Below are 13,767 nucleotides of genomic sequence, written 5' to 3'. Positions count from 1 at the left end.
ACATTGCTCACAAAATGACGCCACACGATTTAAAATGTGCATGCACAATGAGAAGTACCAATATCCTATATCAAAATATCAGGTACTACATCTCTAACTCCTCACCAATTCTGGATTCAAAGTTTAAATAGCACATTGTTGTATACGGTATATAATAAATGGGGAAATCATAGTATTCTTTATTTCTTATTGACCAAAATTAAAACTTAAAATTTAAAAGCAACGAAGAATTAAAATACTGCGTTTCACGATGTGTTCTATATCATTATCCTGCCCTTCTCCCAGTCACCTGGGGTCGGCGCAACATGTTTTCTCCTTCCATACTCTTCTATCATATACCATTTCTTCGCTCACTCCCCTCCTACCCATATCGTCTTTCACACAATCCATCCATTTCTTCTTAGGTCTACCTCTTCCTCTAAATCCTTCCACATTCATAGTTAACACTCTCTTAACAACCTCATTTTCATTCCGTCTCATCACATGTCCATACCATCCCAAACGTGCACTCCTCAGCTTCTCTGTCACAGGTGCCACTTTCAGACTTCCTCTAACATATTCATTCCGTATTCTATCCATTCTCGTTACTCCACACATCCATCGCAACATTCGCATCTCTGCTGCATGCAATCGCCTTTCATCCGCCACTTTCGTTGTCCAACACGCTGATCCATACAAGACGGCAGGCCTTATTAAGGTCTTATATATCTTCCCTTTTAGGGGAAGAGGGATGTGCGAGTCACATATGGTGCCCGTGACCTGCCGCCATTTCATCCATCCTGCGTCAATTCTGTGCCTGACAGTACGATCCAGTTCACCGTCGCTTTGGATAACAGACCCTAGGTAGCGGAAGTCTTGACATACTGGCAAAGGTGTTCCGTCGAGGGAAATGGGTGCAAAATTGGAGAGACCGCCAAAATCACAGAACAGATGTTCGGTTTTCGATCTGCTGATTTTTAGGCCAACACTCTCCAACTTGCATCGCCATTTCTCCAGTATGTTTTGGACCTCGAGCCCGTTTTCTCCGACGAGCACTATGTCATCGGCAAACAGCATACACCAAGGGGGCTCTTCCTGTATCTCCGATGTCAAGGCATCCATCACAAGCAGGAAGAGATAGGGACTTAGTGCAGACCCTTGGTGTAAGCCCACTGCCACATTGAACTCGTCGGAATTCCCCGCGGCGGTTCGTACATACGTCCTGGCTCGACTGTACATGGCACAGATTAACCTCACATACTTACCAGGTATACCTTTCTCATTCAATGCCCACCACAAAACTGCTCTAGGTACTCGGTCGTACGCTTTCTCTAGATCAACGAACACCATATGCAGATTCCTGTGCACGTCGCGATGTTTTTCGCACACTTGGCGGAGTGCAAATATGGCGTCCGTTGTCCCGCGACCAGGCATGAACCCGAACTGGTTTTGGGTGATCTCACTTTCATCTCGCAATCGCTTTTCTATCACTTTCTCCCAAACTTTCATACTATGAGACATAAGCTTTATTCCCCGATAGCTGCCACAGTCTTGCACATCCCCTTTATTTTTGTATATGGGCACCAGCGTACTGATGCTCCATTCCGTAGGGATCACTTCTTCTTGCAGCAGCTTATTGAAGAATAAAGTCAGCCACTTATATCCGTCTTCTCCCAGTATCTTCCATACTTCCACTGGTATACCGTCTGGTCCTTCCGATTTTCCATTTTTCATACTTCTCACTGCTTCTCTAACTTCATACATACTAATCTCATTCACAAGTCCGACGTTCTCTGGCTTCCTATTAATCACTCTATTCCAGTCGTTCTCCTCATTCATTAATTTTTCAAAATATATCTTCCAGCGCTCTTTTATTTCGTCATCTCTCATTAAAACTTTACCTGTCTCATTTTTCATACATCTGACATGCTTAATATCTTTCGCTCTTTCTTCTCTAGCTCTTGTAATACGGTAAAGTTCCTTTTGTCCACGAGGTCCATCTAAAGCGGCATACAACCGTTTCTGAGCGTCAGACCTGGCTATAGCAACTGCTTTAGTGGCCTTTTTCTTACATTCTCTATACTCATTCTTCCTAGCTTGCCTCTCACTTTCATTACCTCTTTCTAGTTGCCACTTTTGAATGCATTCTTCTTTTCTTTCAATTCTCTCTGTACATTCTCATTCCACCACCATGTATCCTTGTCAATTATACCTTTCCCTTTTGATTCGCCGAGCACAGCCTTAGCTGTCTTCCTGACACTATTTGCCATTTCATCCCAACAATCATTCGCAGATTTCTCTTTCATATCCTTCATTTCCAAGATGTTTTCTATCATTATTTCCCTAAATCGACCAGCATACTCATCTGTCTCTAGCATACGCCATCTAATTTTTGGCGAGAGACGGTTTTTCCTCCTTAGGTACTTGTAACTGATTGTAATGTCCATTAGTAACAGTCTATGCTGCGTCACCAATGCTTCACCCGGCAGTACTTTGCAGTTTTTGACACATACCAACTTACTTCTCTTAATCAGAAAGTAGTCGATCTGTGTCGCGTGTTTACCACTCTTATAGGTGATAAGGTGTTCAGGCCGTTTCTGGAACCACGTATTCGCCACTGCCAGGTTAAAGGTAGTCGCAGCTTGGAGCAACTGGTCTCCATCATCATTACGATTGCCATACCCCCACCCTCCATGCGCCCTTTCATAGCCCTCATTTGTAGCTCCTACATGTCCATTAAAATCACCTCCTATACAAATCTCTTCACTCTCTGGAATGCGAATCATAACACTATCAAAATCCTGCCAAAATTTCTCTTTCACGTCCTCCTTGCACCCGGACTGAGGCGCGTACACACTTATAACATTCAAAATAACACTTTCACAAACTATTTTTACGGTTATTATCCTATCACTCGTTCTTATGACATGCGCCACACAATCTTTCAAATCCTTATCTAACACTACTCCCACGCCATTCCTTCTTCCATCACTTCCACTATAATACAGCTTATATCCTTCACCAATTTCTCTAGCTTTCGCTCCTTTCCACCTAGTCTCTTGCAGACATGCTATATTTATTCTTCTCCTCTTTAACACATCTACTAGCTCCCTTCCTTTCCCAGTCATACTGCCCACATTCCAGCTTGCATACCTCAATCTCATCTCTCTCACATTTTGGGCTTGCGTCTTACGTCGCACCCGCCCGTGATGCGACAACCCTCGTCCACTTTCCACAGAGACCGGGTGCTGTCCCTGCGCGTCGCCTGCGGGGGACGCCCTAGCCCTGGTGCTCTTCTTTTCATTCCGTCTCATGTTGCTCTAAGTTTTGGCAAAGTTTTTATGACCGGCCGCCTGCCTGACGTCAACCCTCCTTGGGAATGCTTTTGTTGACCTTGGGCCGAGGTTTTATTGGCTTTGGTCTGGCTTTGGCTCTTAGTCGCCTTCTACGACACCCATGAGCTAAGTTTGGGTTGGGGGTATTCTTAGGCGCCCACCACACGCGAAACGATGTGTTCTATAAATATATGTAAATTATAAAATTATCAACAATTATAAATTGATATAGATATTTAGAAAACTATAAATTTGATTATAGAATTATCACAGACTTCGATCGATTTATCAAACCACAGCGATAAAAACCGTATACACAAAATTCTATGCCAAATTTGTATTTCGGGCAGGTCAAAGTCTGCCAAGACTTTTCGACGAGGTTTTTCCAATGCTATAACATCATTAATAATTGTGTATTTAATACGCATGTGGATAACGTTAAACATACATAATATGGTAAATTTACCACACGAATGTACAAATCAGTAAGTAGTAACAAATGTGAAAATTAGCACCCAATATTTGCGTTGCCTATTTTGTTGGAATTAATACCTTTTTTAGTTCTTAGTAACTAGCATCTGACGCCAATGCGTTTTTCCCACGTTACTTTATGTCAATCATCATATAAGTGGTTTATTTTCTTAAATGATCGACAACTTCTTTACTATGTCTCTAACATTGTTCATGACAATGATCGATAGTATTGGGCCTAATGATCTACGCTGCTAATATTCTGACCATCTATTACTTACGTGGTAGCTGTATACCTTCTCTTCCTACCTAACTACTATCTATATCTGAGTGGCAACATTCACTTTGTAGCATCTACAGTCACCGTCTAACTTCAAATGAGCTGTTAGTAGATCTAATGATAACAAGTAGTCGAATTTAAAAAAATACTACAAGCTGATTCCAAGCCTTCCATTTTTAAACACATTTGCCCCCTAATACAAAAAGTTCACTGGGCAAACACCAATGCCTGTACTTTTCTAGACGAGTAGTATCTCTCTAAAATTGGGTGCTTAAATAAATCACTAAGCTTCAGTTTATAGCAGCTAATGTGGATTTGCAATGTCCTACTAATCTTAGAGTCACTAGCTACATCGATAGGCAGCCGTCGATAGGCAGGCAGTTTGAAGTCGTCGTGGCCTAACGGATAAAGACGTCCGGTGCATTCGTGTTGAAGCGATGCACCGGTGTTCGAATCCCGCGGGCGGGTACCAATTTTTCTAATGAAATACGTACTCAACAAATGTTCACGATTGACTTCCACGGTGAAGGAATAACATCGTGTAATAAAAATGAAACCCGCAAAATTATAATTTGCGTAATTACTGGTGGTAGGACCTCTTGTGAGTCCGCACGGGTAGGTACCACCGCCCCGCCTATTTTCTGCCGTGAAGCAGTAATGCGTTTCGGTTTGAAGGGTGGGGCAGCCGTTGTGACTATACTGAGACCTTAGAACTATATCTCAAGGTGTGTGGCGCATTTACGTTGTAGATGTCTATGGGCTCCAGTAACCTCTTAACATCAGGTGGGCTGTGAGCTCGTCCACACAGCTAAGCAATAAAAAAAAAAAAAAAAAAAAAATGTTTTGGGATGTAAAGTTTATGTTTGATTGCCCTCGTAGACGAGCATACGGCCCACCTGATGGTAATTACCGTCGCCCATGGACGTCAGCAATCCTCAGAGCAAAGCCAACCTCCTGCCTACCGTAAAGTAACGTCGAAATATCCTCTGACTTACAAATAACGAAAATCTTAATATGGAATAATTTTTCGGAATGCAATGTCACACTCTAGCCACTATAATATTTACGTAAAATACGTAATTGAGTAGACATACAATGGGTTAGTCATAGCTATAAGTGACTAAATCTAATTCAAATCTTCCTAATTAGAAAACAATACACTGCGGCTACAAGTAGCCGTGTAGTTTACATATAAAATCACGTCAATCAGCCTCTGAGTCATCAAACCGAAATCCCCACTATTCAATCAAATTTCAAATGATTCATGTACATCTGTGATTTAAATGTCCGTCACTAATATTATTGTTGCTGTGTACTTTATTAGCAGTTCTTTTAGTTAGATGTTTTCTAAAGTTGTTTTATCGCCAATAATTTTTTTGTATAATATATTTTCACTCTCTCAGTTTCATGCTAATAGTAGTGCAAATACCAAATTTAAACATCGATATCTATGAGCTGTAGTAACCATTTAACACCAGGTTCACTTGACTCGTTTTCTAAATTTACTCAGCTCATTAATTAGAAGGGTCTCTATATAAGGCTTTTAGAGTTAGATCTTCGCACTGCCTTTATGGAAACACAAACAGAACAGGCAAAATGAAGAGTTTCGTAGTCAAAATGAACCTTCACGTCTATAACTTAAGGTTCATTTAAAATCATTGACTATCATTTTGCTCTAAGTACCGAAATCCTAAAAATCCCAAAAAAAGTACTACACACATTATCTTGTACAAACTTTTTTTTATAGGTTGGATAATCTCACTTTTTTCCATAAATATAAGTAATAGGAACACAGAAAACTGTTACGTTTTTTTTTAAACTTAAATGACGAGAATATCGAAAAGCGATAGTAAGCGGCCTTGTGCTCAATTATTTTTTTCCTACGTAAGCTGATAGTCTAGATAGACCATGTCTATGTCGGGCTAGTAGGTGAATTCACGGGGCTCAAACCTGGCAATATTGCTAACACGAACCCTAGCAAGAGTCGTGCTTCCCAAAATCTACCACCGGATCGGAAACGCGACCCACTGAAAAGATCCGGCGGCTGTGTCTGTGGGTTAATTTACTGGCCGAGCCCTTCATCACAAGCGACGGGTTCGACGAGAACGATGACCGGTGCTTGGGGTAGGTACCTAAAATCACCGTTACTGGATCGAGAGGATCCGAGATGACGTGTTTTGGGCGACGTCGACTGTTTACCATTTCGGATCGGCAATGGTGCTCAATACTAATTCATGGTATGCTCTGTTTCAAATCTGTGATCTTAAATAACACCGTATATACCTTATTCTCCTCGTGCTGCCACTTAATCGTTGCAAGGCAGTACTGGCCATCGACGCTTACACCGTTATCATTGGAGTCTTCGATGCCGACGCACTCATCGAAATTTCCTAAGTGATACGAGGAACCAAACAGCAACCCTTGTGGAGACTTTGCCGATGCATCGAACACTGCGGACAGAAGAAATGTTTCAAAGTTAATATCAGCACTTTTCTCGATAAGCGGTATTTCAATACATATAAAAGTCGAAAAACAAAACTTAAATAACTTGTTGTTTTAACAAATCTTTTTAGGTAACAAAAGTCCCTTCTATTGAAGAGGTCGCAGGTGTGTGTTGTCGTTTTTTTGTTGTTTACAATTTAAATTGTGTAGTAGTGATGAACTCACAGCTGGCAACCAGTTAGTAACGTAAAAAAAATACAAGAAAAGAAAATTGAAATACACGATTAATTATTAAATATTCAAGTACTTAATAACACTTAAGTATTAACCCAAATAAAATTTATTCTCTGTCTGACCTCTTTCAATGTTTTTGTTTGCTTAGAAAATTTAAGATTTCTGGTAAAAGGCCCAATAACAATACTCTATGAACAGAAATTCATACAAGAATACTTGAGAATTAGAATACCACCATCGATATTAAGGGTGAACCAGGAAAAATTTTGATTATTCTGTTGTCTTGCGGTATTGCTTGCATATTGCTACTAAAAATAAGTTATGGGAATGTAGAAGAAGCACCTAGAGGTAGCTAGGAGTGTCTACCGTCAATTTTACATGGTATTAATAATACATCCAAGAGATAATTACAATCACACATGTTTTTATTGCATAGAGAATGCGTAGCGCGTAACTCAAGACTAACGGGTTTACGTCTTAAAAACAATAACAAAAACCTGTTTTAGCCGCTAATATAAAGATTTATTTTTAGCTTGAATGACAAGAATTACATAAAATTATCACAAGCTATGATTAATAACTTTTTTATTAGGTTGAGATAATATTTCTAATTATAAACATGAGATCTGAAGATTTAGAAACGGATAATGCGTGTCAGACGAAGCACAATGCACAGCATTAGTCAAGCACTTGATATAATTGTAATTGCGTAGCATTGCGACCCTAAATTACATATAAGCAGCGCAAGCATTAGTTGAATTTCCCATAGACACAGCACACTGAGTTTCTCGCCAGATCTTCACAGTGGGTCGCGTTTCCGAACTAGTGGTAGATTTTGCGAAGGACTACTCTTGCTAGGGCCAGTGTTGGCAACACCTCCTGGTTAGGGTATTGCTGATATAGTCTCTCAAGGCTATGAGCATAGGTATGGAAAAAGAAATCTTAGTTAACTTCTCGATACAAAATAAAACATGTGACCCAGTGTTTGCGATCTACATCTTTGTCGTAAACAAAAGACTCTGTGTGGCGGAAAATGATGTTTGGCCTCGAACAAACATTTTCCCTATAACTTCAATGGAACAATTGTTCAAATCAATCAGTGTCGTTGCACTTTACATCTCGTAAAGTGTGAACATTATCATATTTTGATGATCAATAAACAGGCGAGCTCCTGGTACCACTTAACGATAATAAGTCATTGAACCTCTTAGACTACACAAAGTAAATACCTACACCCATGTTGATCAATGAGCACAATATTCAAATGTCAAAGAATTAGACCTTGGTCATCCATGACTACGAAGTTATAGAAAACTATTCGAAAAATCGGAAAAATGCGAGGTTAAACCGTCAAAATTGCTTTAATTATTGAAACATGAAGTTGAAATTCCAAATCTGCTCATACTGTTTTGAGAATGAATTAAATTTTTTATATCAGTAGACTGAGGCGGCTAATTAATATCTCTTAGACCGTGAGATCTAGTAACAGCTGAACAAATGCCAATAAGAAAAACAGTTAGCTTAAGTATTGAGTTTTTGACTCAAGACGAATCTTTATATAGATGGACAACAAACATATATCAGGATATATGAAAATCTATATCCAGTTAATAAGGATTTCAAATTTTGACGGACTGAAAATGACAAATTCATCAATTTTAGAAAAACCAAATCTGTCAACTGTATATCTTCAGTGTCTCCTGCAATATTTCGGTTACATAGCACGCAGGAACTCTGCTAGCCTGGTAGGGCATTTTTTTGGCAAAATAGACGACAAGAAAAGCCTCGCCCAAAACGGTGGTCTGACTAAGGGACACAGCAGCTAATTACATACCCGATCCTGTGGACCGAATGGTAAAAAGATGACGTCACCCTAAACACGTCATTACGGATCCTCCCGGACCATTAACGGTGCTTTTAGGTACCTCAAGCACCGGTCACCGTTCTCGCCGAACCCGTCGCTTGCGACGAAGGGCTCGACGAGTAAATTAACTCATAGAGACAGTCCACTGAGTTTCTCGCTGGATCTTCTCTGTGGGTCGCGTTTCCGATCCGATGGTAGATTCTGCGAAGCACTGCTCTTGCTAGGGCCAGTGTTAGCAACACTCCCGGTTTGAGCCCCGTGAGCTCACCTACACATCAAGGAGAAATAGTCTCTCAAGGCCATCAGCATATGTAGGAAAAAAAAACAGCAGCTACAAATACCAGTCAACGATGCTCTCCAACAGGCAATGTATAGCAATAGGTATAGAAAAACAGTAAGAAGAAGAAGAATTTTCAACAATAAGGAAATGACTTAGAAGAGGAATAATATAAACACAAAAATATTGATAACTTATGCTGATATTTTTATAATAAATTCGCTTTAATCGTGTGTTATTGAATAACAATTATGTTAATAGAAATCATGTAAGAATATATATATTTTTAAAATAAATTATCACAAAATTATTTTTATTGATTCGCGAAATAAATGTTTTATTTTGCCATTAAAATTGTATTCATCAATTTATAAGGAGCTTTATTTCTGCGTCTCGCTACAATAGTATGAAGTAAACATAACGGTAACATTATGTTCATAAAACCTTATAATGGCTAATCTTACTGAAATGACTTAAAGCACGTACGTGAAAATGATAAACACTACTTTTACCGTTAAAATTTACAAGATTCATAGTTTCAATATTCTACTTCAGGCGGAGACGGCACCTTGCGTAACATACCATAGCTTACAACTAAATATACATATCAAAGTACTACAGTGTAAGTCTATCTTCCCCTACCTAATGATTGGTAGCCTAAGGAGCTATTCCAACTACTCATGGACCGATAGGTGAGCTCACGGCCACAACCTGAGAGATTTTTATTTATTTACTAGCTGTACCCGTCCGCTTCGCTGGGCATTTAAAATTAACATTATTATTTCTCACTCCCACAAAGATTCTCGTCATTAACGCCCCCGTAACTGGTGTAGGGAGTCCAACACTCATACAAATTTTAGCCTATCCATTAAGTACATGTATTTTCTACATGGATACCAAGTTTCAAGTCAATCTGATGCATGGTTCAGTAGTTATAACGGAACATCCGTAAAAACCACTGTAGATTTATATATTATTATAGATTGCTTAAATGAGTGGACGAGCTCACGGCTCACCTGATATTAAATGGTTACCGCAGCCCATTGACATCTACAACGTAAACGCCGCCACCCACCTTGAGATACGAGTTCGAAGGTCTCAGTATAGTTACAACGGCTGCTCCAACCTTCAAACCGAAACGCATTCTCGGCAGAAATAGGTAGGTTGGTGGTTCCTACCCGTGCTGACCCACAAGACGTCATACCACCAGTAATTACGCAAATTACAATTTTGCGGGTATGACTTTTATTACACGAAACACTGCCTTAACAAGAGCAGTGCTCTACTGAATCTACCATCGAATCGTAATCGCGACCCATTGATAATATCTGGTGAGAAATTCAATGTTGCTTGGAAAGTGTTTTGTTAGTCCGTACGGGTAGTTGCCACCGTTTATTCATTGCTGCAATTAAAATTCCTATTTCATGCCTCAAGCCGGGTAGCATCCAACGCAAATAAACAAAGCGCTAACGCATATAACACAAACAAACACACGTACCTATAAAATTATATTCAATAACATATGATATATTTGATTTAATAGATTTAGAATAATGCAATTTCGACATAACAATTTTCACCGTAATACGAGGTCATTAAAGTTCTGACATTGATCTAAATTAAGATCAATAATAATTATGCATACAATTTTGTTTATAATCAAAGGAAAACAACTTTTAAGTTCTAAGCGTCGGCTGAACGAACTCACAGCCTATCTCGTGTTAAGTGATTATGTGTCCGCCGACCTTAAAACGTGAAGTCTAAGAAAGATTTTTTTTTATTACTTAGATGGGTGGACGAGCTCACAGCCCACCTGGTGTTAAGTGGTTACTGGAGCACATAGACATCCACAAAGTAAAAGCGCCACCCACCTTGAGATATAAGTTCTAAGGTCTCAAGTATAGTTACAACGGCTGCCCCACCCTTCAAACCGAAACGTCTAAGATTATATTGTATTGCCTCAAATCCCTCAAAGCACAACGCATTACTGCGACACGGAAGAAATAGGCAGGGTATTAATGCCTACCCGCGCTGTGTGGGCACACCAAAAGACATTTAACATTGAAAACCCATCATCAGGCAGATATAACTATACAACAGGCGGTCATACCGCTAAAAGCGATCTCTTTTTTTTTTGAGAATTTCTGATAATGATAGACTTGGAATTATGCGACGTACTATTATTATGAATAATGACCGATCTATTAAAATGGATCAAACTTTAATCTAAATATTACTTATACATACATAATTAGTCAATAGTTTGGAAAAGGTAAAACATGTTCAAACAAACAATTGTGGCTATGGTGAGTTTGAAACAAATCCGCTCTCTTCTCTTGGGTATGAGGTTCCGAGTAATGACCCCAAGTGAACACCATTCACGTTGCGATTTCTTCTGTGATCACTTCATACCAACCGTTTGTCAACCCATTAAAGTACAGAAAATTTTACGAATATATAATTCATATTCTTACAAAATGAAACAAAAAAAATATATTCATAAAAATATAATAAATTGCATGTTGATACAAGTGTGAAGTGTTTAACCACATTAAAGACAAATGCTAAATTTGGTCAAAAAGAATACGTATGTAGATGTAATACTGTGTGGAAATGTAAATTTTTAGTTTTAATATATTAATTGGATCTTTTAAACTGCTAAAAACTTTTTTTTTTATTGCTTACATGGGTGGACGGCCTCACAGCCCATCTGGTGTTGTTAAGTGGTTACTGAATCCCACAGACATCTACAACGTCAATGCGCCACCCACCTTGAGATATAATTTCTAAGGTCTCAAGTATAGTTACGACGGCTGCCCCACCCATCAAGCCGAAACGCATTACTGCTTCACGGCAGAAATAGGCAGAGTGGTGGTACCTACCCGCGCGGACTCACAAGAGGTCCTACCACCAGTTATTACGCAAATTATAATTTGTTGTTCTTCAGTGACCGCTTAAAATTAAGCGGATGTCAATTCGACCTCCGTATTTGTAAAATGTTGAACTGATTTTACCAAGAATTGAACCAAGAATTACAAGGCATTTTTGTTTACGTAGGAATTAAGTAACTCTGACTCATATCGTTTCGCATATGTAAAAAGGCACGCTTTGAATGAGATGCGGAATATAAAAATGTCGTCGTGGCCTAAAGGATAAGACGTCCGGTGCATTCGTATCTAGCGATGCACCGGTGTTCGAATCCCGCAGGCGGGTACCAATTTTTCTAATGAAATACGTACTCAACAAATGTTCACGATTGACTTCCGCGGTGAAGGAATAACATCGTGCAATAAAAATCAAACCCGCAAAATTATAATTTGCGTAATCACTGGTGGTAGGATCTCTTGAGAGTCCGCACGGGTAGGTACCACCACCCCGCCTATTTTCTGCCGTGAAGCAGTAATGCGTTTCGGCTTGAAGGGTGGGGCAGCCGTTGTAACTATACTGAGACCTTAGAACTTATATCTCGAGGTGGGTGGCGCATTTACGTTGTAGATGTCTATGGGCTCCAGTAACCACTTAGCACCAGGTGGGCTGTGAGCTCGTCCATCCACCTAAGCAATAAAAAAATAAAATAGGAATGTTCCATTTGTAGGTACCAAAATATTATGAAATAAAGACAAAAAATTGGACATTTTAAAATACAGCTTAAGTGACTTGCTCTCACTCACACTACCAAATTTTATCGTCGATATTGTCGTTATACGACGTCACGACGTAATGATCCATTATTTGCAACTAATTAAATTTTTTTTCAATTAATGCCTCTAGATTTATATGGCTTCTAATATTACTGAACGTAATATAATATAATTACCAATTTGCATCTGTAACTTTTCAGAAAAAAAAAATGGCAGTCATAAGGATAGGAGCGAAAAATTATAACTTAGAATGTTAGTATTGAAATTTGAAATTTTATAATGTTTAAATTAAAATTATAAAAGTCAATCTAGTTTTCACATCTATTGACACTCCTAGCAATAATTATATACCTACATGTTTACATGTTTTATTTATGATTCAAATATATTACGGGATGTTCAATATCAATCTATACTAATATTATAAAGAGGAAAGATTTGTTTGTTTGTTTGTTTCGAATAGGCTCCGAAACTACTGGACCGATTTGAAAAATTATTTTTCCATTAGAAGCCGACATTGTCCCTGATGAACATAGGCTACTTTTTTTAATTTATTCTTTTTTTTGTTTTGTTTCATGTGTGTTTTAATGTTTCCGAAGCGAAGCGAGGGCGGGTCGCTAGTACAAAATATAAATAAAATTTAATTAAAATAACGATTACTATACACTTTTTACTAAATCCATTCAATTTAACTACTAATGTCGCTCAATACGTCACCTGTATAGATACATATATAGTGATATTACGCATGTCGGTGACGCGAACCCATAAGATTTCCCATATCAAAAGCCCATGCTCGCCGACTCCTACGCGCGACTGCAGCTTACTCTTTATGATGTGTTAGCAGAAGCTTAGTAATTTTCTGGAACGAATTCCCTTATGGGACGATAAGGAGGGGTACCCTAACCGGAAAAAAACGTCCGTAACGTAAGATTTTTATTAGTAATGCACACAGTGTACGACTTAAATTTGTAATAACGTACAAAAATAACATATTTTTATTATATATTTTTTATAAATCATTGTGAATAAAATAAAGTTGATAACTTTGTAAAGTAATTTTATTTTATTTTTATCAATAAAAAAATTATAATAAAAAATTTATACCCGAATAATTATTTCCTTTATACCTCGAATAGAACTTAAAATTAATATTTTTATAATTAGGAACTTCGTTCCTACCCGACACCACACATCTTTTTTTATTGCTGAGATGGGTGGAGGAACTCACAGCCTATTTGGTG

The 13,767-nt window shown here is 38.6% G+C and overlaps 1 protein-coding gene across 1 annotated transcript in view; it reads right to left on the bottom strand.

Annotated features, from left to right (window-relative positions):
* Positions 1-13,767, bottom strand: part of LOC114241817 (nose resistant to fluoxetine protein 6) — a 52,417-nt gene that overhangs the window by 14,594 nt on the left and 24,056 nt on the right. Inside the window, exon 2 of the mRNA XM_028172796.2 lies at positions 6,349-6,515. Within this exon, the coding sequence (XP_028028597.2) occupies positions 6,349-6,515 (167 nt within the window). The remainder of the gene's footprint in view (positions 1-6,348; positions 6,516-13,767) is intronic.

Source organism: Bombyx mandarina, chromosome 13 (genome assembly GCF_030267445.1).
Source record: "Bombyx mandarina strain Sakado chromosome 13, ASM3026744v2".
Taxonomy (NCBI): domain Eukaryota; kingdom Metazoa; phylum Arthropoda; class Insecta; order Lepidoptera; family Bombycidae; genus Bombyx; species Bombyx mandarina.
This window is presented reverse-complemented; position numbering and strand designations above follow the sequence as displayed.